The 27159-nt window shown below is 48.8% G+C and overlaps 1 protein-coding gene across 1 annotated transcript; it reads right to left on the bottom strand.

The window, feature by feature from the left end:
* LOC139048042 (neprilysin-2-like) lies at positions 1 to 26501 on the bottom strand. Its single transcript, XM_070522426.1, has 4 exons — positions 25314 to 26501; positions 21878 to 22090; positions 15458 to 15568; positions 1 to 2315 (listed from the first exon to the last, which is right to left on the bottom strand). Exons 1-4 carry the CDS (start codon positions 26424 to 26426, stop codon positions 288 to 290), a joined length of 3465 nt encoding a protein of 1154 aa, XP_070378527.1. The 5' UTR covers positions 26427 to 26501; the 3' UTR covers positions 1 to 287.
* Positions 26502 to 27159: the final 658 nt, after the last annotated feature.

Here is a 27159-nt window from a genome sequence, read left to right as displayed (position 1 = left end):
TACCAACGAAAAGAAATGCTATTGCGCACTCCATTATGCTTTCACGTGTAACATTAGATAAAACACTTAGTTGCCAGTGGAATCAATCGCTTGAGGAAATCAATCTTAAAGTATTAGAATCATAAGTAAAAAAAACGACCGCCTTTGACGCGAACTGTGCCATTTGTCCACATTGCATGGCGGCAGAAGAAAGAAGCCTGCGACTTCCATGCGGGGCGTAGTAAATGAGGGGCAAACAAAACAAAAAAAGCTGAAAGAAAGCGACCATTGGTTCATCACCGACGATGCTATTCGAAGAAGCTGCACTTCTGCGGCCTGTTCATCTTGGTGCCCGGTTTGCAGCCGAACGCGTCCGCAAAAGGGCGGAACGCCATGACAGCCTTGTTGCAGTTCCTCGCCTTCGGCAGTCGGCACATTGCGACGCACATCGTGATAAAGAAGATCTGCGCTTCGCTGACATTCGCGTACAGACCGGGCTCGTCTCTTCCTTCCGCGGCCGCTCTGACGTACGTCGCGTAGGCCACCTCCAGGGCGGGCACCTCCGGAAAGATGTCGCCCTCCGCCGAACCGAGACACCTCACTCGCTTCTCGAAGCCGTCTGCCGACGAGGCGGAAAGCCAGCTTTCCACACGGTCTCCGTGCTCGTCCACCGTCACGCCGACTCTGTCCAGCGCCCGAACGATCTGTTGGGCGTACTGGTAGCCGAGTCCACCGTACAGCATCGCCATGGTGCCCGAGCTGTAGTAGAGCGGCATCTCCAGGGCTCCCATTGAAACGAAGGCAGTGTTGAGAACGTGCGTGTACTTGACGAGCGGCAAGACATAGCTGATCGGCGCGCTCGTCAACTCAAAGGCCGCTGCCGACCCACGTCCGGCTTGGAAGTCACTCATGGCCCGTCGCGTATCGACCCAGAAGGCGTCGAACGAAGGCGCGCTATCGGGAAAATCGTGGTAGACGCCGGCGATACCAGCGTCTTTAAGGAGGTCCTCCCGAGGCCACAGCACAGTCCGTAGGTGTTCGAATTTCGCGAGTGCCTTGCTCTTGGTGCGCCAGTCGAGCCAATCGGCTCTTCTCAACAAACTGACCGCCTCTCCGTAAACTTTGTTTGGCAGGTCAACGAGGAATTGCCGTTCTTGGGGGGTGAACCGCGACAAAGCGAACAGCGCGTTAACCAGTAACGGGTAGCTGGCTTCCACCGCGGCGGCGCAGTAGTACGGCCGTCTCTTGTCTCTCTTAGAGTCGTCGCCGTGGAGGCTAACCGAGAGCCGTGACGGGTCGGCTATCGAGCCGTACGTCTCCGCAAAGAGCCAGCGAATGTGGTCCAGCAATTCCGAGTCATCGTACAAGGCGAAGCAAACGTTCAGCGCTTCCAAGAGGCCCGTTTCCTCGAAGACGATCACGTCTCGTTCGGAGAAATTCCGCTTCGGTTGTAGGTGTTCGTTTAGCAGCAGCGTCATGTTCTCGGAAAACGTGACGTGCTTTGCGGCGTCCTCGAGGAAAAACTGCCACGGAGCCCCGTCCGCCGATTGGTTCAGAAACGTGCGGAAGATGGTCAATGTCAACGCGTAACTCTGCGCGACCACGCTGTCGTTGGGAAGGGGTCCCTGGCTTTCGCTCCAGCGCTCGCGGTACTCGCGCACGCTCCTCAGTCCTACCAGCGACTCCTGCCACTCGGCCATCAGAGGGTTCGTGCTGAAGAGGAGTCGCCGATGCGGGTGGTGGCCGTCTTGCGGCAGCAGGCTGACCATGAACCACAGCGGCGCGTTCCACTTGAACGCAAGGTCAAGAAGAACTCCGAACGCGTGGCCATCGGGGATGGGCTCCGCAGGTCGTCGCAAGTTCAGCTTGCCCATGAACAGGGTCACGGCGTCTCTGGTCGACGCTTCCTTCTTCTGAGTGATGCAGCTCGTGTACATGAACAGCGCTTTTCTTCCCCCGACGACCAGGCGCTCTTTCCCGCGTTCGAGTAGCTTCCGCAAGCCGTCCAGCCAACGCCACCGCATGAGCGAAAGGGTGGACCTGGTGACGCCGACGGCGGGCGCTTCCGTGAAGCTCGCACCCGACTGCGGGCATACGAACGCGTCGAAGTCTTGGCACGGGTCCACGCTGCTGTTGAGGAAGGCGCTCAGGAGGCTCCTGTGCGCCGAGCAGTCGTCCGTCATACAAAGTCGCGGGCCCCCACCTCTAGTTCGGCCAAGTAAACTCAACGCCACCAAGATCAGCACGCACAAAGCCACGAAGAGGGCGCCTATGATAACGACTTTCTTGGCACGATCCCCTCGAACGTCTTCTTTCTTGGTACTGGGTCTCAGAATCTGCGTAAGAAAGAATTATGCAGATGCAACGCACATTTTGGAATATGTGAAGTAGAGCTTTCGTGAATCGGCTAATTAAGTATTACAAAAAGAATATTCAGATCCCACGCGTTGTGGCAATGGATGTAGGCGAAGCTTTCTGTGCTGTTTGCTTTAATGACGATAATTAGCGACGATCATGACGGCGAATGTTTAATTTCTTCAACGTTTTGTCCAACACGAGAGTGGTGAGTTTATGTTAAACGTTATCTTGCGTGCACCACTGCGGTTTGTCTGCATAGTACACAAAACACAAAGGGAAAGGTGTTTGCTTGGGGCGTTGTTGGGCTCCATATTTCATAACCCCTGAGAGGGTTGAGCATCGTCATTGGCCGACATGCCACATCGCATTGTAGCAGAAGCATTAAACTTGGATTATGGGCATGTGCGTGCCAAAACCACGATGAGATTATGAAGCAGGCTGTAGTGGCGCACCTCGGATTAATTTTGACACCCTGGTGTTCTTTAACCCGTCCCGAAATCAAGGTGTGCGAGCGTTTTACAGCGAAGCTGTATACCTCTATCCCAAGGAAATTTTCGTGTCGTAAGAAAAAAAAAAACTCCCCATACGTGGACCGATCCCGACGACAGTGCAATGTCGGGCCGACCTGCGGCGGAGATGAAGCAGGCGTTAAGCACTCCCCATACGTGGACCGGTCCCGAAGATAGTGCAATGCCGGGCCTACCCGCGGCGAAGGTGCAGTTCGCCATTAAGGGGCTCACATACACAGCTTCGCTGATCATCCTTCACGGAGAGGAAGGGCACTGCGTTTTTTATTTTTTTTTTTAAGCGAAGCATATTACGAAAGCTCAACCCAGCTCCTCAGGCGCGTCGGTGTCGCCTTCAATGACCTTTGACCCCATGCCACACCACGTGACAACGAGACGTCACGACAGAGGAGAAACGGGGCTCCAACTCGCGCCATCGCTCGCGGCGTCGCGGCGGTACATAAGCAGCTGCGCTTGTTTCTAGGTGGCTTCGGCTCAACTCTTGCAAGATGGGCTGGGTGGGAATCGAACCAGGGTCTGCGGAGTGTGAGACGGAGACGCTACCACTGAGCCACGAGTACGATGCTTCAAAGCGGTACAAAAGCGCCTCTAGTAAATGCGGTGTTGCCTTAGAAACGAGCTGTTTCTAAGGCTCAGGCTTGCGTCGCTTGCTCAGACGCACATTTCATTGCCGCGCCGAACGCTGCGTTGCTCGACGCTCACTGCTTCTGCACGCCCTGCATCAGATGTGCGCCAGACATTTTGCATGGTTTTATTTTTACTGGGCCATTTTGAGGAAATTACAATTGCGTGCTACAAAGCACGTAGATTCCCTGGATATTTGAATATTTTACAACAGAGCATACGAAATAGTCTCATCAGAGAGTCTCGCTGTTTCGTATAGTATCATGGTCCATAGGAAAATATTCAAATGACCTGGGAATTTAGGTGTTTGTGGCCCGCTACAGAAATTTCACCAGAATCTACCAGTTTCCTGGTATGTATAATCGCGAATCATTTTCGGCAGCTAATTTTGTTCGTGAGATGCGACTTTTTTCGTCTGTTCCTCATCACTTACGGTAGGACTCGGTGCTGCTGCCGAAAGATGGCGCGACGTTTATCTGTCCCAGAATTCTGGTGATGCATTGCGCTGATAGCGCGAGGACAATGCGTTTACCAAAATGGAATGTATCTACATTTATTGGAAAGAAATTACAAAAATTGAGTTCTGCGTGCCAAAACCATGATCTCATAACGACGCGCGCCGTATAGTAAGCGATTTCGAATTAGACGATTTTGACCACCTGGGGTTCTTTAACAAAGCATACTGCAGTATTTACTTGATAATCGAGTGAAACTGTATTGGACCACCTTCCTAACTTATACCCATGCCCTTCAGTGTTTTATTTCAAGGACTGACGAACAGCCTATATAATAAAAAGCTGAGTAATAGCCATTCTTGAAGATCATTGCCAACGGGCGACGATAGGGAATAGAGGAGAAAATAAGGAAGAATAGGAAGGGAACGAGCACTCGAACAAAAAAAGTGGAGTGCTTGGTCTAGAGTTCGGGTCTTTATTACGCGACATTTCCTTTGGTAAATTTTTCAAGCGCAAGAAAGACACGGTACAAAAGCTCAAGCACCGGACAAGACCGAAACAAACCTTCTCTTTGGGCCATGTCTCTCTTTTTTTTTTCTTTTCGCACTTAAAAATTTTGTCGAATATGCCCCAACTAGGCCCACAGAAAGTTCTTCTAAGCCATATTTCTTTTGGTGCCGACACTCCCGGTCATCGTCCTTCCAAGTCTTCCAGTTTCAATGTCACCCGTAGGGCGGTTGCACAAGAACCGTGGCGTCATCAGGGCCAGTGTCACGAAAACGCTTCTCACCGGCGAACTGCAGGCCTCCGCTCCCGATGCCTCCGAGTTGGACTGGCGCGTTACCTACCTTATTCAGAAGAATGTGGAGCTTGTCAGCCTCGACAAGCAAATCTTCGACGACGCTGCTTACTGGGAAAAACTCGATGTAACGGCCGAATACGATGGAAAGGTGTCCTACGCGGTGTCGGCGGCACGGTTCTTTCTTCGAGAGCTTGCGAAGCAAAGAACGCCGAGGACTACCTCAAGTCCGGACGCAACCCCACCGAGTGCCGACACCGGTAGCGACGAGACCCCAGCAGTAAGTGAGATAAGTGACTATTCCCCACGCATATCAACGGAGGCAAAAACTTTTAATCGGGGACTTCTGCCAAAACGGCAACTTCCTGCGTTTTTCCGGCACACTTCGCGATTGGCCGTCCCTCTGGGTTCACTTTAGCGCCAGAATTCATCTTAACACAGAGCCTTTGCTCATAGAGAAGTTTAAGCACCTGGTTATAATATCTGCTGACTGCCATCGCCAAGAAACCAATCGAGGGCATTCGACTGACGGAAAAAAAATTATAGCATCGCCATCAAGGTAATGACAGAGCGATTTGGTCGACGCGACTTGCTCATCAACGAGCACGTTGAACACCTCCTTACCTTGCCACCAGTCAAGTCATCGGCAGAGGTCGAGAAACTTCGACGCTGCTCTACAACAAGACCCAGTTTCGGGTGTCCGCATTGACAGGTTTGGGCGTCTCACCCGATCAAAGCAACGTAGTCTTTCCACGTGATGATGAGGTGCCTGCCCGAATACCTCCCGATACTTTATCGGCAGATGTCTAAGCAGGCGTCGCAGGTCAGGTGAAACGACTCCTAAAGAGAATGCTCGGCAGGCCACAGAAACGCCAACTTTCTGAGTGTCCAGATTCAAATAAAAGGGAAGGACATGCCAGGGCGCGAGCGTCCGCATCCTGACGTCTCCTACTTAAACACGACTTCCTATCTCTACCACCATCAACGGGACAACAGCCGCCGATGGCGTCCGCGCTTGCTACCGAGCCTGTCGCTGTTACTGAAGAAGCTTGCCTCTTATGCAACAGTTGTCGCCATACCATTGCGAAATACAACTCCCAAAGTTCTGGCGGTGATAAAAGGGCTCGATTGTGCAGTGCTCGTTGTTGCTACCGTTGCGGCAGGACCAATCGTGTGGCTAGCCTTCGACTGCTATCGAGAAGCGTCATGTGTAGCAAATGTCATCGTTGCCATTTGACCATCCTCTGCGAGTTATTTAAGCTAGTAGCATCAGCAATAACAGCCGTGACGACAGTGGATCAAGATGTGCCGCGCCTTGTATCTCGTGACACGAGTCAGTCTCCTAAACATCTGTCCGAAGTGCCCTTAGCGGAGTCGATGCAGTCCTTCTCCAGACCGGAATGATGTGAATTGAGTGCGAATCACGAAGGTGTATCGTGCTCATCCTTTTGGACAGCGGCAGCCCGCGCGCGCTTTTACTCGAACGGATCTTTCGATGGACCTTAAGTGCCCGGTTATCGGAAACGAGGAAATATCTCTTGTTGCGTTCGGCTACGCGAAGCCACGTCAAGTCAGGCGCACCCGACTGGTAGCTTGGACTCTGCGAGGCCAATGCAGTGATATCGCGGTAACTGTTGAGGCTCTGGAGGCGTCTTAACTATGCATGGTGACAGGTCTGCCACTCTGCAGTACAGTTTTGCCGCTCCCGTGTGAAAACAAGCACGGCATTGCGGACAACTTTCCCCCCTACACACGGTAGCCACACGAAATAAGTGTTTTACGTGGTTCCAACGTGTATTGGTAGGTAGTCACTGCAAAGGTTGATCATTTAATCAGCAACCTAACAACCCTGGAAATCAAGTTCGGATGCACCGTTCAGGGAACCGTTTAACTCAAAGGAGGTACAACGCCTACGACTGCTCCCTTCCTGACTTGCAGTACGACTTCCCTTCCTGGCTGTGATCCGTCTGCGATGTGGCGTCTCCACATCATTGGAACTAGCCAAGCTACAGTGGATAACGGCGAAGTTCACCCAGAACTTGAGATATTTGAAAAGAGCATCATCAAGTTTTATGGTCGCTACCAGCTACCGCTGATGGTACAAGATCCAGGAGTGCCTTCAGGCGGCGATAATCGAAAGTTAGCCGAGCACCACCTGCAAGCCCAACCCAATAGGTTTCGACAACAGTCCGAACTGCTGAAACGGTATGACACGGCAATCAGAGCTTACTTTAACGAAGGACACGCAGAACAAGTGAGAGATGAGCACCTGCGAGAGGAAGATGCATTATTTGCCCCATCATGCCGCTGTCCGCCGAGACGCTGTCAAGACAAACCATCATGTTGCGTTTCACACTTCCTCGCATGCACTTGGTCATTGCTGCCTGAATGATGTCCTGTTCAAGAGTATAAAGCTCAGCGTTAACATTAGGCAGCTGTTACTCAATCGTCTTTCGCTGTCACACAGTCGTCCTAACTGCTGATATAAAAAAAAACATACTTGCACATGCTTATTTGTGCGGATGGGCACAACGGGCTGCGATTCCTATGGACTGACTGGTTCCCTCAGATGCTGTTCTTTTTTTGCTAGCAGCCATCATTCGCCATTACCTTGTCGCTTGTCGAGAGCGATATTCGGAGATTGTGGCTTTCTTGGCAAAGACCTTTTAGGGCGACGACTTCATCGTCGGACTTCCAAATGTGGATAAATCTGCAACAATCTATAGTGAAACGCGCAATATGTTCTCCGAAGCAAGCGTGGAACTGTGCAACTAAGCCTCCATTTCGGATGCTTTCCGGAAACGCTTCCTGTGCGACAAGGTTGCTATAGAAGACGAAGCCGGAGAGGGTCCCGTAATCAAGGTTCTAGGCGAACCCCACCAACGAAAAGGCGTACGGGTTATTCTCACTGTACGCGAAGCGTCTGACTTCGCGGCGAACAATTCTTTTACCAAGCCTGGAACTGTGCAACTGAGCCTCCATTTCTGATGCTTTCCGGAAACGCTTCCTGTGCGACAAGGTTGCTATAGAAGACGAAGCCGGAGAGGGTCCCGTAATCAAGGTTCTAGGCGTACTATAGGAACGTGAAGGCGACCGGATTATTCTCACTGTACGCGAAGCGTCTTACTTCGCAGCGAACAATTCTTTTACCAAGCGTGGTACTTCACACATATCAAGAATGTACGATCCTTTGGGTTATCTGGCACCATTTACGATCAAAGCAAAGCTGCTTTTTCAAGACCTGTGGAAGAGGAAATGCAAATGGGACGATGCCATTCCGCAAGAGGAATAAACAAACTGCAACAGCTGGCGTACTCAATTGGCTAGCATGAACCCCTGCAGCGTTCAATGTTACGTCTTCCTGCGAGCGAACGATGCAGTCTTTTCAGTCAAGCAACACGTATTCTTCGAGGCAAGACTGAGACGTGCGGGGCCTGTGTCTACTTATACGTGTGTGTTCAGCAAACGGTACCTACAGCACACAGCTCCTGATAAGCAAAAACCGTGTTGCACCACTAAAGCAGACTTCGCTTCCACATCTGGAGCTATTAGCCTGCGTCATCGGCACGAAGTTGTGCGGATACGTCAAGACAGTGTCATTGCAGAGCTCTGTTCGAGCTCACCTTTGGAGCAACTCGCTCGTCGTCTTGTAGTGGATTCGTTGTAGGCCGAGAAAAAGATAGCTTTTCGCACTTAATCGAGCCTCCGATATTTATCGCCTGAAATAACCGATCCAGTAGAATCACGAAGCCGGAAAAGACAACCCAGCTGCTTTGGTAACCCGAGGAGAGTCGTTCCCTTGTCTTTTTGCGTCAAAGTTATGGTTGTATGGTTCAACCTGGGTTCATGATTCGCAACAAGCAATACCTACTTCTGAATACACTGGATTGCAGAACAACTTGAAGAACTGGCAACAATGCCGGTAGGGACGTCGGTGTGTCCTTCTGCAGCTTCTGTTTCGAACACTGGAGTAGATGTTATCACAGTACCCTGAAGAAATTGTTGAGAGTCACTGGTTGGGTCTATCGTGTTGCTGGAAACGCGTCGTCGAAGTACTTTTCTACTGCTGAACCATTAACCGCAGCATAGTTTTGTAAGGCGGAGCACTAGTGGACACAACGCCTCCGAGAAATGTTCCCATCAGCCATGTTCGTGAACTACCTCGGCTACACGAAGGTGACGTGGTGCTTGCGCGTGATGGCAGCGCAAGTCCGCTACTATGGAAGCTGGGTAGAGTTCTGTCAATGCACCCAGTACAGGATGGTATCGCGCGTTTGTACACTACGACTAGCTTCTGGACAGACGATCAAACTACCAGTTCCTAAGAGGTATACGTTCTCGAAGTAAACAACCAAGAACCAGCTACCGGGTGATCATCTTGGCCCCTTGGGAATATATTGAAGACCATTGCCGACAGGCGGAGACACGAAGGAGAATAGAAGAGAAAGAAGATGAGGAACGGCACGAGCAATAGAATAACAATATAATATAGTGCAGCGGTGGCGTAGAGGTAGAACACCCGCCTCGCGTGCAAGAGGTCCGTGGTTCGAATCCCGGTGCCGGCAATTTTCCACCGGATTTTTAAAAAAAAGAAAAAAAATCCGCGTGTTGATAAAATTGCACAAACAGGCCTGGAGTGTGGCCTGATCCCGGTGACCAGAACCAGTAACGCACTCCCTCACCAGAGCAGGATTGGCCACCCTGGTGCAGTACTTGGCCACAACCTCCTATATGAACAATACAATCAAACCCCGGCCCTCAGTCCCCAGCAGCTGCAAAGCAACTGACCACGGCGGTGGTCAGACCTGCGACGCAGCAGAGGGTGCTAAGAATCACTGGCTCCGGACAGGCCGCCATTGGAATATGAACCTGGCAACGTTTAACGCTAGAACGTTATCTAGTGAGGCGAGTCTAGCAGTGCTATTGGAGGAATTAGAGGGCAGTAAATGGGATATAATAGGGCTCAGTGAAGTTAGGAGGCCGAAAGAAGCATATACAGTGCTAAATAGCGGGCACGTCCTGTGCTACCGGGGCTTAGCGGAGAGAAGAGAACTGGGAGTCGGATTCCTGGTTAATAAGAATATAGCTGGTAACATACAGGAATTCTATAGCATTAACGAGAGGGTGGCAGGTCTTGTTGTGAAACTTAATAAGAGGTACAAAATGAAGATTGTACAGGTCTACGCCCCTACATCCAATCATGATGACCAGGAAGTCGAAAGCTTCTATGAAGACGTGGAATCGGCGATTGGTAGAGTGAAAACCAAATACACCATACTAATGGGCGACTTTAATGCCAAGGTAGGCAAGAAGCAGGCTGGAGACAAGGCAGTGGGCGAATATGGCATAGGCACTAGGAATAGCAGGGGAGAGTTATTAGTAGAGTTTGCGGAACAGAATAATATGAGGATAATGAATACCTTCTTCCGCAAGAGGGATAGCCGAAAGTGGACGTGGAGGAGCCCGAACGGCGAGACTAGAAATGAAATAGACCTCATACTCTGCGCTAACCTTGGCATCATACAAGATGTGGACGTGCTCGGCAAGGTGCGCTGCAGTGACCACAGGATAGTAAGAACTCGAATTAGCCTAGACCTGAGGAGGCAACGGAAGAAACTGGTACATAAGAAGCCGATTAATGAGTTAGCGGTAAGAGGGAAAATAGAGGAATTCCAGATCAAGCTACAGAACAGGTATTCAGCTTTAACTCAGGAAGAGGACCTTAGTGTTGAAGCAATGAACGACAATTTTGTGGGCATCATTAAGGAGTGTGCAATGGAAGTCGGTGGTAACTCCGTTAGGCAGGATACCAGCAAACTATCGCAGGAGACGAAAGATCTGATCAAGAAACGCCAATGTATGAAAGCATCTAACCCTACAGCTAGAATAGAACTGGCAGAACTTTCGAAGTTAATCAACAAGCGTAAGATAGCTGACATAAGGAAGTATAATATGGATAGAATTGAACATGCTCTCAGGAACGGAGGAAGCCTAAAAACAGTGAAGAAGAAACTAGGAATTGGCAAGAATCAAATGTATGCGTTAAGAGACAAAGCCGGCAATATCATTACTAATATGGATGAGATAGTTCAAGTGGCTGAGGAGTTCTATAGAGATTTATACAGTACCAGTGGCACCCACGACGATAATGGAAGAGAAAATAGTCTAGAGGAATTCGAAATCCCGAAGGTAACGCCGGAAGAAGTAAAGAAAGCCTTAGGAGATATGCAAAGGGGGAAGGCAGCTGGGGAGGATCAGGTAACAGCAGATTTGTTGAAGGATGGTGGACAGATTGTTCTAGAGAAACTGGCCACCCTGTATACGCAATGCCTCATGACCTCGAGCGTACCGAAATCATGGAAGAACGCTAACATAATCCTAATCCATAAGAAAGGGGACGCCAAAGACTTGAAAAATTATAGACCGATCAGCTTACTGTCCGTTGCCTACAAAGTATTTACTAAGGTAATTGCAAATAGAATCAGGAACACCTTAGACTTCTGTCAACCAAAGGACCAGGCAGGATTCCGTAAAGGCTACTCAACAATAGACCATATTCACACTATCAATCAAGTGATAGAGAAATGTGCAGAATATAACCAACCCTTATATATAGCTTTCATTGATTACGAGAAAGCATTTGATTCAGTCGAAACCTCAGCAGTCATGGAGGCATTACGGAATCAGTGTATAGATAAGCCATATGTAAAAATACTGGAAGATATCTATAGCGGCTCCACAGCCACCGTAGTCCTCCATAAAGCAAGCAACAAAATCCCAATAAAGAAAGGCGTCAGGCAGGGAGATACGATATCTCCAATGCTATTCACAGCGTGTTTACAGGAGGTATACAGAGACCTGGATTGGGAAGAATTGGGGATAAAAGTTAATGGAGAATACCTTTGTAACTTGCGATTCGCTGATGATATTGCCTTGCTTAGTAACTCAGGGGACCAATTGCAATGCATGCTCACTGACCTGGAGAGGCAAAGCAGTAGAGTGGGTCTAAAAATTAATCTGCAGAAAACTAAAGTAATGCTTAACAGTCTCGGGAGAGAACAACAATTTACAATAGGCACCGAGGCACTGGAAGTCGTAAGGGAATACATCTACTTAGGGCAGGTAGTGACGGCGGATCCGGATCACGAGACGGAAATAATCAGAAGAATAAGAATGGGCTGGGGTGCGTTTGGCAGGCATTCCCAAATCATGAACAGCAGGTTGCCATTATCCCTCAAGAGAAAAGTATATAATAGCTGTGTCTTACCAGTACTCACCTACGGGGCAGAAACCTGGAGGCTTACGAAAAGGGTTCTACTCAAATTGAGGACGACACAACGAGCTATGGAAAGAAGAATGATAGGTGTAACATTAAGGGATAAGGAAAGAGCAGATTGGGTGAGGGAACAAACGCGAGCTAATGACATCTTAGTTGAAATCAAGAAAAAGAAATGGGCATGGGCAGGACATGTAATGAGGAGGGAAGATAACCGATGGTCATTAAGGGTTACGGACTGGATCCCAAGGGAAGGGAAGCGTAGCAGGGGGCGGCAGAAAGTTAGGTGGGCGGATGAGATTAAGAAGTTTGCAGGCAGGGCATGGCCACAATTAGTACATGACCGGGGTTGTTGGAGAAGCATGGGAGAGGCCTTTGCCCTGCAGTGGGCGCAACCAGGCTGATGATGATGATGATGATGATGATGATGATGATGATATAATATAGGGCCCTATAACGTAAAACTATTCCAATGTGTTTTTATTCCAATGTCCTGACGTCGAACTTACGTAACCGCCGACGCAAGCATCGGGCAGTAGCCCGCAGCGTTGCCTGAACAGCCCAATCAAACGATCTCCTCGTTTATAGGAGGTCACTTTTGTTTGCTTTTCAAACGAACATTGCCTACATTGAACGGCCTTTCTTGTCTAGTTGGCTGACAAGAGGCGAGGAGCACGCTCAAGTGGAGAGGGTTTCGATGGGGCCGAGCCAGCGCACTGATTATAGATAACCGCATGAAGAGACAGGTGCCCGCGTCTGCGATCGGTCCACATTCCCTAACTAATATCTTGCGATGCCTTGTCTAAAACTGCAGCGGCGTGCAACGGATGGTTAAAAATGCCACTAAAACGGATCCTCAGCAAAGAAGAGTTGGCACAGCGATGTCGTACACGTGCCGAAAGGGCTCGATAACGTTATACGACCCCGCAAAAAGTTTTTCATGCGTAAATAAACCCCTGCTCTCCGGCTGGTGCGAGTAGCCAGTGCCTGAGCGATCAGCAGCTGCCATCTTCTATTCCTTTCGGAACGGGACAGACTCCGGCTATTCAGAAAAAAGTCCAGTTTTGTTCAGCATATTAATGCATGTTTAACGCATACACGTCACTTTGACGCGGTGAGTTTTTGCGGTTTTCTGGCGTTGCGTGACAGACATGTGAGGTGGGTGAAGCCCGAAAACTTTTGAACAATGGCAGAGGGCAAAGGGCGAAAAGGCGTCTAATCAGAATTTTTTTTTTTGCGGTCTAAACAGGCATATTCAGCGTGTACACGTCATATCAGATGGGGGGCTATCGCGGTTTTCGTGACGCCGCATGACAGACAGGCGAAGTGAGGGTGGTCCAAAAAAGGTTTTAACCAATCGTGGATGGCTGATTGCAGAATTGGAATGGAAAAGTTTGGAATAGCTTTACGTTATAGCACCCATGGAGTGCTCGGCCTAGGGCTAGGGTCTTTATTACATGACAACTATCATGCATGCATCGAATTATGAAGTGAACCGAGATGTCCTACAGTTTGCCGTAATAAGCTAGAGCAAAGAACAAATATAATGCGCTCCTCAGTATAGATACCTCTTGACACAAGAACAGAGGCTAGTGGATTGCTCAATCGATTGTCATTACTTTCAGTGCTGCTAGACACATGCTGTAACTTTGAAGCTTATTTTTAAAATATTTCCTTTCTTGTAGTTGGCGTAAATATGTGTGTGATGCTTACTGTTTACGAGCACGTGCTTTTGCAATATAGCAATTCTTACTGTTAAGGTCAAGTAGCACGCGAAAGCTTACGAACGTGGCACGTACGATACAGGCACTGAGCTCACAAATGAAGTACATGGAGTACAACACACAGGCAAATGTGAACAGGGTCTATGCTAACGTTAGCCAAACTGTTAAAAGGAAACTGTGAAGACACGGGATTATGAGACGTACACGGTGTGAACGCCTCCAGCATAACTTCTGAGTACTATTTACCTGGAAAAGACAAATAAGCCTTTAGTTTTTCATTTAATGGTATGCCTTCCATTGGAAAAACTGTTATTGAGTCCTAAAGATTTCATTCATTTCAGTCCTTTTGAGTGCGCTGTGCCCTACATAAAAAAGTTTTTTTTTCGTCCAGAATTTACTGGTAGCGCAGCAAATACGAAAATTACCTGCTTGCCACAGCACTTGCAAAAGTAATTTTAAGGGACAAACTCCGCTGTTTTCTTGAGTTGACAACCACGTAGAAGTGTCTGTGGGCGTTGATGCTGTAGCTTCCGCTGATGCCCGGATGGTTCAAACTCACAAATGAGTACTTGAGCTGCATTTCTTTTTCTGCCAATACCCTTCATCTCTCCGCTAAATAAATGTCAACAGAGTTTTTGAAGGATTGCCATTCCAAATTAAGGCGATTTAGTTTTCCGGTTTTTGCGGGCTTTAAAGGTGCTACCGCATGAACGTAATATCTACAGAAGCGTATACGCATTCGGGCTGGTTGGTTCATGACTTGATCAGAGGCAGCTTAAAGGAACAAGACGTACAATGAATGCAACATTCAAATAATGTCAGTGAGCTAGCAAAGAGGAAAATATACCACTTGTCTCTGCACTGCATGAAATGTGGCTGTGAACCACTTTTCAAAGATTGTGCCATTGTGTCAGAATATGATGAGGAGATGCGCACGACCGATATCCTAAGCCGTCCACACCCAGAAAAGTGGCAAAGCATGCGTAAGGTTTCCTCCCATTTCAATATACTTACGAAGGAGATATCATTCTTATTGGGATTATTTCCTTCAGTCAGTTCCACGCATGCTCATATGCTGTCTATTGTTTTGTTTTTTCTTGTTGAGCGGTGCACTACATTGCTTTTGAAACAGTAGACATTTGGTCACCACCACTGTCCGTCCATTTCTTATACGTACAATTCTTTTGTGCTGTTTCTGCTCAAGAACATATCTTCTGTACATACTTTAGGCATCCACTGCTCGTCGTGTGATGGCTACCCTGTGTAGTCTTATCTAAAGTTAATTCCAAATTGTTACCGTCTCTTGGCTGCAACCCAACCGAACGTTATTAGACGTGACTGCAGCGTGAAAATCAGACGGCATTATATAGGCACACCTAGAGTTACTGTATATGATGGTAACATATACAGTAACTCTAGACACACCTATAGGGTGCCTCGATTTCCTCCTCTCCCGCTGCTCGCAGCAGCGGGCGCGGAGGAAATTGAGGCGCCCTATAAGGCACACCAAGGCACCCTACCTATATAGACACTCCGACACTGACCAGCCACCACACGGCCGCTGCTTTAGAAGCGCCGTTCTCGTGGCCTCCGAAATTGAAACGGTGCTAAGGTGCGCCGGCGCAATCTCGGAAGCCATGCTCTGAGAAGGGCGTGAACGAACGAAGCTGATCACATATGCGCAAGTCGGCACGCAAGCACGAAAGCCGTCTTACGATGCACATCTCGTTCGTGTATAACACGCTGGCCCACCGACCCGGAGCTTTCGTCCGGGCTCTGGTGGTTTTCTTGGATGAGGTAGGCGTTGCTGTCTTCGGACCGCATACCTGCAACGATGCAACAAATTGAATCAAATAATTTAATGGCACCTTACTTTCATTATTCTATTGGTACAAGTGAGAACTGGGATAGCTGGTATAGACTGCACATGGCAGAAAGCAACGCGAACGTCACATGGTGAGGAACCGACCGGATCTGTCGCGTTAGGCGCGTTGTGCGCGATGGACGCGCCACCAGTGGCGGCCTTGCGCAGAACACTCGGGAAAGGAGCCAGTCGCGCACCGTAGTTTGCTGCGTCGTGGATCGTGCTTCTCTGTCTTATTCACGTTTTCAGAGCAAAATAAGCAACACTCTTCCCATTTGGAGGGTGGCCAAAGCTTCAAGGAATGTCGAAGAAGAATTGTTGCATGGTAGGGGGCTCAAATACCGGCGATACGGTTCTAACCATTCCCCGCAAAGCCTTATCGGCGGGAGCAAAGGTAGCAATGGATTGCGGCCGTTCGGAGGGAAATTTATTATTTTCATCCTTTCCTTTGTCTCGTTGGTGTTTCTTCCACTCGATAATATTTAGGCGGGTAAGTGACGAAATTCGGCTGCAGTGCAGCATGCGGTTTAAAGACATTTCGCTAAAGTTCTGAATGCCGTTCGCCGCTTGTACTGTTTGTCGCTTCATCACCGCGTTGCGCTAGCTATGCAGCACGACTGCACAAGCGCACTGTACTGTATGTTAAAGCTACTGGAGCTTGCAGGAACTGAAATTGTTGGTCTTGTGCGGCCCGGTAAGTCCTCGCACCAGCTGTCGCGCACTTCATGTTTTTGCATCCATTTTATGTGTGGCTTCGCGCATGTTGAACTATTGCAAGTTGCTTCATGCATAACTGCTGTTGATTTCTTTGAGATGCGAGGTTTTCACCCTGCCTCGTTTGTAAAGGGTCTAAATCACACTGTGTCCTACCGGAATAATACCAAGCAAATGCTTCTTTAATAGCTTTATTCTTTCCTCCCGAAGGCATCTTAGATATTGTTCTTTTGGGAAATGTGTTCTAGAATATGGGTAGTTCAGGGCGAGAATTGCTAATACTTGCTGCATGTGATATCTTTGTTCCATTTTCGCGGAAAGTTCGCGTCACGTTTGGGAAGTCGTCACACGTCGATGCTATCTGAGCAGACTTACCACGCAGAGTGATTTGTTTGTTTTGCAACGTAGTCCCTTTTGGCATGTACATGTTGTACTCAACTGAATTCTTTCTTACTATACCTACGCCGCAGAGGACTGAACCTGGACTTGCCGCCAGCGCAAATCTACTTTGACTGGCGCTGCTAATATGTCATGTGGCATCTCTGTCTTGTAACATTTTAAAAAAGTACTGAAAAGATTGTCAGACTTTAGCTTTGTACGTTTCGAAGCAGCTACCTTGGGGAATTTAAAATTGCAAAAACTGCAGCACGAACGGCAGTTCGTCGGCGTATGCGGCAGAATTGCATCGGCGGTACAGCGCTAACACGCGCTCTTATTAACCCTTGCCTTTGGTGACTTCGTTGACTAGTCTACGCGTTTCCATGAATAAATTCCCAATTACCCTTTTGAGGTGGCTTCGACTGCACTTATTCGGCGAAGTCAAATGTACTCACAAAGCGTTGGCGGGCTAGTTGGTGCGAATCCATGAATACTTTGTTACTTTGAACACTTTGAGCGCCTTGTCCTGTCGTCTTTCTTGTGTCTGTTGTTTTGCGCTAAACAAAGTATTCAAATGTACTCGTCGGCAGAAAGCTCACAACGGCATGTGCAGACATTTAACCGTGCGGATTTGGTTGAGATATAGGTCTGCATTAACGACGGGCGCTCATTACTGAGGTACAGAAGCAGAATTACGGCAAGGGTAGAATAAAAAAAAAAAGACGATCGAGATATCGCATTACTTAACAAAACTTAGCGGCTAGTTAACATGCGCTCCACTTCCTGTAAATGGGGTTCATAGCGTTTGTCTGCGGGACGCACCTGGCACGTATGTGGACCGGGTTGTCCCAAACACAGGTAACGTCGTGTTCATACCCGCTCCCACAGAGGCTAGCGTCTTCCCTACATCTGTCACCATGGTAGAAGCAGTCTGGCACTCGAACAAAAGAGAAATCGCAGCCGTGAACTTCAGCCATCCTTGCTGCAAAGGGTTGTCGTCTGCAACTGCTCCCGAGCGTACTGTTGGAAGCGCCCGCTAGGTGGCTCCTCTCTATAGGCGGTACACTACGCGTGTAGTCTAATTCCAACCATTTAGTGCAAGTTGGTCCAAATGGCTGTTTACGGCTGGTATGAAGTTGAGCATGCTTGTATCATTACCCTTATAATTCACTTTTATTATTTCATTTCTTTTTCTTTAGGCGAAAGCCCTTTATGCCCCATGAAGCGAAAGATCCGGCACCCGGCGTTATCATCTGATGGTACCACTCCCCCACCCCCACCCCCCTTGACCAAGCGATGACGTCACGTTCCCGGCGCTGGGCCTACTGCGGCTCGCACTGTGAAATGCCACGGCGTGGGAGCTGGCGCACTCCCAAAATTGGATTAAGATGTATTAAAGCGGATTAAGGTGTATTAAAGTAGATTACAGGGGATGAAGATATATTGAAGTGGATCAAAGTGGAGTAAGGTGCTCTAAGATTGGTACAAGTTACAGCAAGGCGGATTAAGGCGGAAAGAGATGGGGCTTTATTTTAAGGCTATATCTTAGCATCATGCCTTCGCTTTAGGATCACGTAAGAATGCCTAAGTGACTGTCAACTTTTTTTTTTCAAATAGACCTTGAGCTGTTGCTCAGCGCCCATCCCATCTGCCGCCACCTGAGGCCACCACAACGAAAGTGCCGGACCATTCATTAATAATGTTTCCTCTCTCTCCTTCCCTCCCCCTCTCTCTCTCTCGGTGTTGTGTTGTCTCGCCGTGTTTACATCATGTACATCATTTGATTGATCGAGGACACAATATGTTGCTCATCGACTCACCAACTCATTTAATTAGATTATTTATTTATTTATTTATTTATTTATTTATTTATTTATTTATTTATTTATTTATTTATTTATTTATTACAGGATGTCGCATTCTTTCGAGGACGATAACACGGGCTGCGTATAGCATACGCATTTCTAAAATTTTTCCAAATAACACAATAACGGTAGATCCGCAAGGCGAACAAGGCTTTCAAAGGAGAGATAAATTAGAAAAAAGTTGACTCGTCATCCCGCTCTGCAAAAGTGGATGTCCAGCGAAGCTGCTGCAAAATCACTGCAACTGCTGAGGGGGGCATGCAATGCTTCATTGATAGTTCGGACGCTTCTTTTGGCCTTGTTCTTTAATGATACGCATGCTGTTCTATGTATTGTATGCGGGATTTCAATGAATGTATGAACCGTTCCTTTCAGTTTGCTGAGCGCTAAATGAATGAGCTTCTGGCTTACGGGTATATGAGCCATAGCATTATTTACTTGCTTACGGAGGTATAAGCCATTGGATTTTTGCTTGCTTACGCGGATATGAGCCATTGCTGATGACGATAGATGCTTGTTTTGGACCTGTTCTTTACTGTAACGTATGCTGTTCGGTACGTTGCATGCGTGACTCCAATTAATGTATGCACTGTTCGCTTCACTTTGCTGAGTGTTTCTAGCCTCTGCATTGTGAGAGCTGAGAGCCATTGCATTTTTGTTTGCTCAAGAGGGAGGGGGGATATGAGCCATTGTTGATGATGATAATTTCTGCTCACGGTCGCACACGAAAAATGCAGACCGCCGAGAGGCTAACAACTTCACTGTAGAATTCAAGTACAGATAGGAAGCAATACCGCGGCAACACAGTCAAAACCATGGTCCTAAAAAAAAAAGACCGAAAGAAAACAACCACAAAAAATTCAGGACACGCAAGTAAAACAAAGAGTTAGATGCTATTTGAAAATCAGAGTTCGATTAACTTAGCCAATAATAGAGTGAAATCACCTATAGTCAATAAGTAGCGGCCATCTGTCCTATCCTAAATTCTCTTCTTTTTCGCGCTCCATTCTTGCACCTGCCGTCAACGGCTCCAGTGACCTCGTAGTCCGTAAATACTACGTAGTTTAGGGACAATGCTGTAAAACTCTCTATTAGGGAGTTTTAGCGTGTCCGCAGACATATTGCCAATTGCACAATGCAGGGTTACAGGACACGGAGGAAGGAAACTAAGGAGAGGCCCTACCCCCTCCGCGCGCTAGGAGAAAAGTGTGGCGGAAATGACGTATAGGTTCTCATTTTTTTGCTGCTTTTTTTTTTTATTTTGTTTGCTGCATGGCCACGCCTTTTGGGCCACAATGGCGGCGTTGTTCTGATTTTTTGAGCGCTCACACGTGTTGCTCTGGTAGGTTTCGTGCCGTGGCAAAGGCGCTGTGTGGGCGGGTTTGCGTTAGTCACCGTGTCTTGTTGCGCTGTGTTACCTGCACCGTGCTCTGCCGGATGTTGCGCGAGCGCGCGCGCTCCGCGCGCGAGACCACGCGCAGCGCGGCGTGGTTTCGCGAAAGATGTAAACAAGAGAGGAGGGTGGCACAAAAGGTGGAGCATCGCCATGAGCAACGCCAACTTCCAGCTTCACTTTTGCTTCACAAAGAGTGACGTCAGGGCCTCTCGTTTCCTTCCTCCGTGGTTACAGGAGATGCAAACCTATGAGGCCGGATTGGTGCAGCCACCTAGTGGCGCAGAGTTTAACCAGAGCTACCAAAGAGCCTATTATTACAGCAAACAAACATATTCTGTTTAGCTGATGGCGTGAAATGTCGACCGTGGCGTAATCGTTAATATGCGGCATTTTGTAACAGGAAAGCCTTAAGTGACTTGTTGCGATGGCCCACACCCGAAAAAAGTGGCGTCTAGTCTAATGAGGCCAAAAAATATCATCAGGAATGGTTCATACCTCCGTAAGCAAGCAAAGGTGCAATGGCTGAATATGAGCGAAGAAACGAAATAAAGAAAGAGAGAGAGCGAAACAAGGAAAGAAAGGAAAATGAAGAAATAGAAAGAAGGAAGGAACTAAACAAAGAATGAACGAATGAAAGAACAAAGAAAGAACGAAAGAAAGAAAGACGGAAAGAGAGAGAGAACGAAAGAAGCTTTAGGTAGTCCTGCGCTCGCATGTGTCGTTGAGGAGACCGACCTGCAGTGTCACACGTTTACTTCATACTGCGGCTCGTTATGTCTTTCAAGAAGTCTCACCCCTCCGATCATATACCTTAATGCACTACCATGTGTGCAGCAGGCTTTCGCCTTGACGTGTTACACGAGTGTAACACGCTACCGAACATTTTTACTTCGACGAGAACACCCACGTAAAGACGTATCACAGACATTGGGGTAGGACAAACGTCAGATCTAGCTACCAGAGTAGTTGCTGTAGAGTATAAACAGCTTACAGCGGTTAGCCGCCGAAGCGCAAAAGATGGCGCTACCGGTTCAGACGCATACGACATCTTCTGAGTGTTGTGGCAAGTACATAAGTTTCGCTGAAGCTCAAAACACGAACGCCATTTCGGCGCAAATGTTTAATTGCTTCTGTTCTTCTTTTCTATCCAAATGACTAATTCGATGACCGATAAGCCAATATAACGTACAATAGCGTAACTAAGTGGACAGACCTGACCGTTCGCGCTGCTTATGCGCCCCGGGGGCTAACCTATTGCATATGTTCAGAGGAGCCGATGATTGCGAGATGCAGCGAGAAACAAAGGTAAGTTTTTAATAGCCGTGAAAACACTGTCGATAAATTGATAGCTCATAACAGCGACTATAAGGACAGATTACACATTGCCGAGAGTGATAAGAGAAAATAGAAGAAAGAACAAGTAGGCGCAATCGAGCATCGCTTCATCGGAGGAGTCACGCTCGTCAAATTAGAGCATTGGCTTACCACTGCCAGGTTAAAAGAAGGCTGTACGTATGTTCTCCAGTGCAAGCTTTCCGTTCGTGCTTTTGGTTAAAGAAGTTGCATCCCTGGAGAATGATAATGCACGCAGAAAGCGAAAAACAGCGCTTTTCTGCATTTACTAAGCACATCGTCCACCGTCGGCAAAGAGAAGCCTGAAATTGCACCGTGGCGACGTGGTTATGCGTGTTTAGAGATAGCAGCGTCCATGCAGCGGCGTGGGTAAATGGTATCTCGTAACATGATCTTGGAGATTGTAGCGCGAAGTGACACGGACAGAGACTAGGAGCAGACAGGACGAGCGCATCTAAATCTCGTAGTTCACGTCTCCGGTGACCCGACATGTTTGCCTACTAGCTAAAGCGCCCTGTTCAACGCATGACAGTCTGCTAGCACTGGCCACATAACGGAAACTAACCTGCGGTGCCGATGGTGGTATCGCGGTGGTGTCTGTTGCCGGCAAAGGAGGCGATGACGACGCCCAGTGCACCGCGGTGTGCCCGGTGAGCGCGCTGATGTTTTCGTCGTCACGCCCGTCCAAAGCGCTGGCCTTCCCGCCAGCCTCCTCAGGAACCACACTGGTGCGGCCCGGAGTAGTCCTCTCTCCACTCTTCCCGCCTCGGTCGGATGCCTGCGGCCGCAAGGTTTTGACTCGCATTACGTTCAGTATCGATATTGAGTGGTTTATGCGATCTCGTGCGATATTTTGGTACCCAACCTCACCGCATAAAGGCAGCGCAAAACGCCGACGTACGGAAAAGTACAGGTTTGTGGCTAGCAGTGGCGTAACCAGAAATTTCGATAGAGGGGGGGGGGGGGGGGGGGGAGCTTACGTTGCAGCTCGGATTCCTCCTTATAGAATTTATCGGGGCATCAAATACATGAATCATAACCACATTTCCCTTGCCAAAGATGCCGGAAACGAATTGTTGAACGCTACGCACTGTCGAGACAAGTAATATATGTACTTTTTGATAAAATAATATATTCGTATGTCCCACAAGTTGTCCCAGAAATAACAGATATCAATGTTTCCATGTTTTTTTTTGTCTATTTAGTAAGTGAAGAAAATACCACTCGAACTTAAGCACTATAGCAGTTCGAAACCAGCAAAGTAGTACATGCCGCTCATATGAAAAATGTGAAGGCCATAACATGAACAAATAGAGGACAAATATTTTAATGAAGCTTTGTCATTCAAGACCCTTGTTTACATTTTTGTACATATGCAACGGCCAGAAAGATATCACCATGACGCTGTCCTTCGCTACAATTTGTAGCGCGGAAGCAGCTGTATTGTGAGTAATTGCACCGAAATTATTGTAGCAACAGGAAGCAAACATAAAAGAAAAAAGTTCTGCAAAACATACATTAGGAATGCGAAGATATAGGGAAGATACAAATGCCAAGCTACAGCTTGATAAAAGGCAAAAAAGCGTCACTGCAGAAACAACGTTCCCTGCACGTATACACATAACCTCGCGACAATATATTTAAATATGCGTATAAGTTGCCAATAAATCTACGTATCTAAGAAAAAGTCGCTCTATATAATGTGTCAAACAAGGCAAATAAACACATTGCGCAATCACAGATTCACAGATCACACAATCCTGAGGTCCGCCCCCCCTCCCCCCCTCTACTTCCCCCGATGCATAGCGCGCGACGGAAGGCGGCGCTTCCTCCCCGCTTTTCTCCCTTGCTCACACAACACTGAGCCACCATTGTCAGCTCAACCATACCGCCCCCCCCCCCCCCCGCGCTTTCTCTAACACATACAGCAAGCGATGCGCGGTGACTATGTTATCGCCCTTGGACTTTATACAGAACATGGCAGCGACGGCAGGAATGCGCCTGGACTGTCCATATAACTGCTATCGTAATAATGTAATAAGAGTATCCCGCAACTGAAGAGTGCCGTGGCACATTACATTTCGCAAAAGAAGTAGCATAAAAATCAAACTTTCACCATGTAACAATTCACTGCACCATAACAATGTCTTCTTTTGTGGGGCGGGGGCACCGAAATGAAAAACAAAAATGCAAAGGAAAGCATGTTGGTCACAATCTAATGCCTACTTTGGGCACCTAATGTTGCTACCAAAGGAATATCGAAGAAAACGTGAGATGCTTGGTTCACAGAGAACCATACGCATACTATGGGTATCCTACACCGGCGAGACAAAGGACTTTCCAGAGAGGTTGCGATAACATCGAAGTGAACGTGATGCCATCAAGCGAACGCGTTGCAATCTGTCAAGTCCCCACAGTGACGGCGGCGAGCGACCATTGTTTCTTTTTCTCGTCTGCTAGCCAGAAAGCGCCCAAAACTCTGTCAAGTCAAAATCCACCCGGCCAGAGAGAGAGAGAGAGAGAGAAAGAAGTTTAATGACACGAAATGCCGAGAGGTCGGCCTGAGGTATATTCCTCTAGCCAGCTACTCGGCATTGGGGGAAGGGGAAGTGGGAAAGAAAGAGGGAAGAAAGAGGTGCATGATGGGTGACGATGACGATAGAAGGAAGATGTAGAAAATATGGCAAGCAATTGGGCATGCTCAAAGTCTGCAGTCCAGGCCCGTAATTTTTAAAAAGGTCAGTAATGCCTTGACGGCCTTGAAACTCGACTGAGCGTCTGGCCAAGGGCCTAAAATAACGTCCTCGGACAACGGTGCGCTGTCGAGACGCGTAAGGTCCTTGACCAACCTATCACGCTCTTCCACAAACTTAGGGCAGTCACAAAGCACATGACCTATAGTCTCAGTCACATTGCACACCTCACAGTGTGGAGACTCGGTGCGTCGCATGAGGTGCACGTATCCGCGCAGAAAAAAGAACGCGCACCGAAGTGCGCCGAGCGGTGGTCGGGGCAACACGAGAAAAACACATGAGCTCTGGCTGGCTCTGGCAGCCCGCGGGTAGCGAGAACAAGAAAATCGAAGAGGCTAAATGTCTCCTCGCGAATAGAAGACAAAACAGAAAAAAATAAATAAGAACCTAGTTACCTTTGCTCGATTTAGTGCCTTGATATGGATGCCTTGGCACAGGTGAAAAAAATTTTGATATTCTTTTCTGGGACATGACGGCACATATGAACCACCACAACGCTTCGTCTCATCGGACCTCGCTGCGTGCTTTGTCAACTTGTCTGATAGTTTGTTGATTTGGCTTGTCTCGTTGTATGGTCCGACGTACGTCTTTAGAGAAGTCAATGCACATTTGGCGTTAAATGTTTATAAGAACATTAAACCCAGAAAAATCCGGAATTGAAAATCTAAAGCACGATTTGGGAATGTCAATGCACCTTTTGTGTCAAAAACCTATGAGAACTTTATACTCATAAAGTTTCGGGATTGAAACCCATACTCTCCGTAGATTCCGCGGCCTCCGCGAGATGCCGCGACGAGCCCACTCGCCATCAAAACGCCCTTAAAGCATTATGCTCAGATGGGGCTCCTCGCGTAATGTGACTATAGGTGCATGGGCGTTGCCATGAAATCCAGCCAGAGCTCGCAAAGTTAGAGCTGAAATGTCTTTTCGAACGTGAAAAAGACATTCTAGATTTTTGTCCAGAATTATTTTCGGCGCCGGAGGTTGTTTTCGTCGGCGGTGCATGACAGCACAAAAAAAAAAAATTCGGGATGGCCTGAAGCGCCTTTCCGCTTAGTCGTGAAAAGAAACAGGAAAGAAAAGACGCCACTGTTAACTGCGGCTCCAATGGAGAAAAGGTTGTTTACACAGACGTCTTACTGTGCAACTCAGCGTGTACACAGGAAGCCTTAACCTACCGTTGTGGCATTTCACAAGCTAGCTGCCATCCTGCAACCTTTGCCAAGACACCATTACGACGCAACTTGCCTGCAGCTCATGCGGCAGTAGTGGTGGCGGTGTCTCGAGTGAAGTTGTGTGGTACGTGACCATAGAGACGTCATCAGCTGGCATCGACGGTGCTGGCGAACCGTGCTGTGACAGCTTGGAGACCGTGGAACCATTGTCGGCTGGCACCAACGACGACTTCGCGCCGCACGGCAAGGAGTTGGAAACCACGGACGCTTCGTCGAACGGCACCAGCCATGACGTCGTGCCATGTCGTGAGGACACGGAGACCGTGGGCGCGTCGTCGAGTGGAACCAGCCATGACTTCGTGCCATGTGGTGAAGACTTTGAGGCCGTAGAGGCGTCGTCGCAACTACGGCGCCTGCGTTCACCTCGCACGTCACTCATTCGGCGGGAGCTTTTGCTTCTGCCAGCTTCCTTGGTGGTCGCCAAGCTGCGGCTCGACGTCTTCACTCTGTTCGTGACATTACTAGCGGTCAGACGTAAGGCCGAAGGCTTCGAATCAGGACTTCTTGTCCAGTCCTTTTGGCCTTTAGTGGGCGTCTCGTGGGTGGCCGAGACGTCCGCGCTGACGTCTGGCAGCGACGATAAAGGTCCGCAGTGCGGCGAGACCTTGGAGATCACCGAGACGTCATCGCGGCTCTTACGCCCCCGCTCGCCTTCCTCGTCTGCCACCCTGCTGTTGTTTTCCCTACAGCCCGCGTCTTCAGCGGCCTTCAGGGCGCTGCTACTCGGTATTTTGTCTCTGTGCTTGTCGTCACTGCCAGCAACCTGGAAGTCCGATGCCTTTGATTCGTGGCTCCGGACTGAGTCGTTACCTGTAGGGGTCATCACGGGTGTCGCAGAGACACTACACACGGAGACGTCTTCAGCTGGAAGCGGTGATGGCGTACCGCGCAGCGAGGACTTGGAGAGCGTGCAGGCGCCGTCACACCTACCGCGTCGGCGTCCGCCACCCGCGCCAGCCACGCGGCTGCTGCTTCTCCCACGGCCTTCTATGACCGCCGGGCCACGGCGTGGCGTCCTGTCTCTCTTCACACTGCGGCTGCTGCCAAGCCGGGACACTGAAGGTATCGATTCTGTACCCTTGGACGAGTGATTGCGGCATTTTGTGGGCTTCTTAGGAGCTGACATCTCGAGCTGGGGCACTGAAGCTCCTTCCTCGGTCTCGTTCTTCTTCTTTGGGTTCTGCGAGTGCCACCCGTGCAGGCGCTTGCACGTTACCTCGCGCTCCTTCTTAGAGCGTGCTCGCTTGCCTGCTCCTCAAATATTGGCCCTTACCCACTAGCGGGTTTGATTGTAAATGAAGCTATTGTGCCGCCCAACCAATAGGGCACCTGCTCTTGGAGCTCGGACGCTGGCTGCCGGCGCGGTGAAATAGCTGAAGCAGCGGGCACAAACGCCCCATTTGGCACCCGCTGTGTCGGATAGACTGTCTCGCACCTGCGGCGCTCGTGCTAAGTCAGTCGTGCCGGATCATAGCTTTCTCGTGCCTTACGGCGATGTACCTTGAAAATAACATCACAGATGTTTCCTTAAGAGCAGGAGGGACCGTAGTAGAGGCCAGGTCACATATATTGAAAACATAGAAGTCAGAGCGCCTTAGCAACCGCGGTTGAACGCAAATGGCTGAAACGCCGCCGGTGCCGCTTGACGCCTCTGAAACCGCTATGAGAATACGTCGTGCTACCCTAACGCCTCTTACGCTAACCTAACCTAACTTAACCTAGCGTTAACCTAACCAAACATGACCACGACGCAAATACGATTATCCGCGCGGCGTACCCGCTGTGAAAATAGGCCCCGGCACCCTAAGGCCTTTTACGCTAAGCTAACCTAACCTAACGTGGGCGAGACGCAAAGCCAA

The sequence above is a fragment of the Dermacentor albipictus genome, chromosome 7, assembly GCF_038994185.2.
Source record: "Dermacentor albipictus isolate Rhodes 1998 colony chromosome 7, USDA_Dalb.pri_finalv2, whole genome shotgun sequence".
NCBI classification, from domain to species: Eukaryota; Metazoa; Arthropoda; class Arachnida; order Ixodida; family Ixodidae; genus Dermacentor; species Dermacentor albipictus.
The sequence above is the reverse complement of the archived record's forward strand: the minus strand, read 5'-3'. Positions and strand labels throughout refer to the sequence as shown.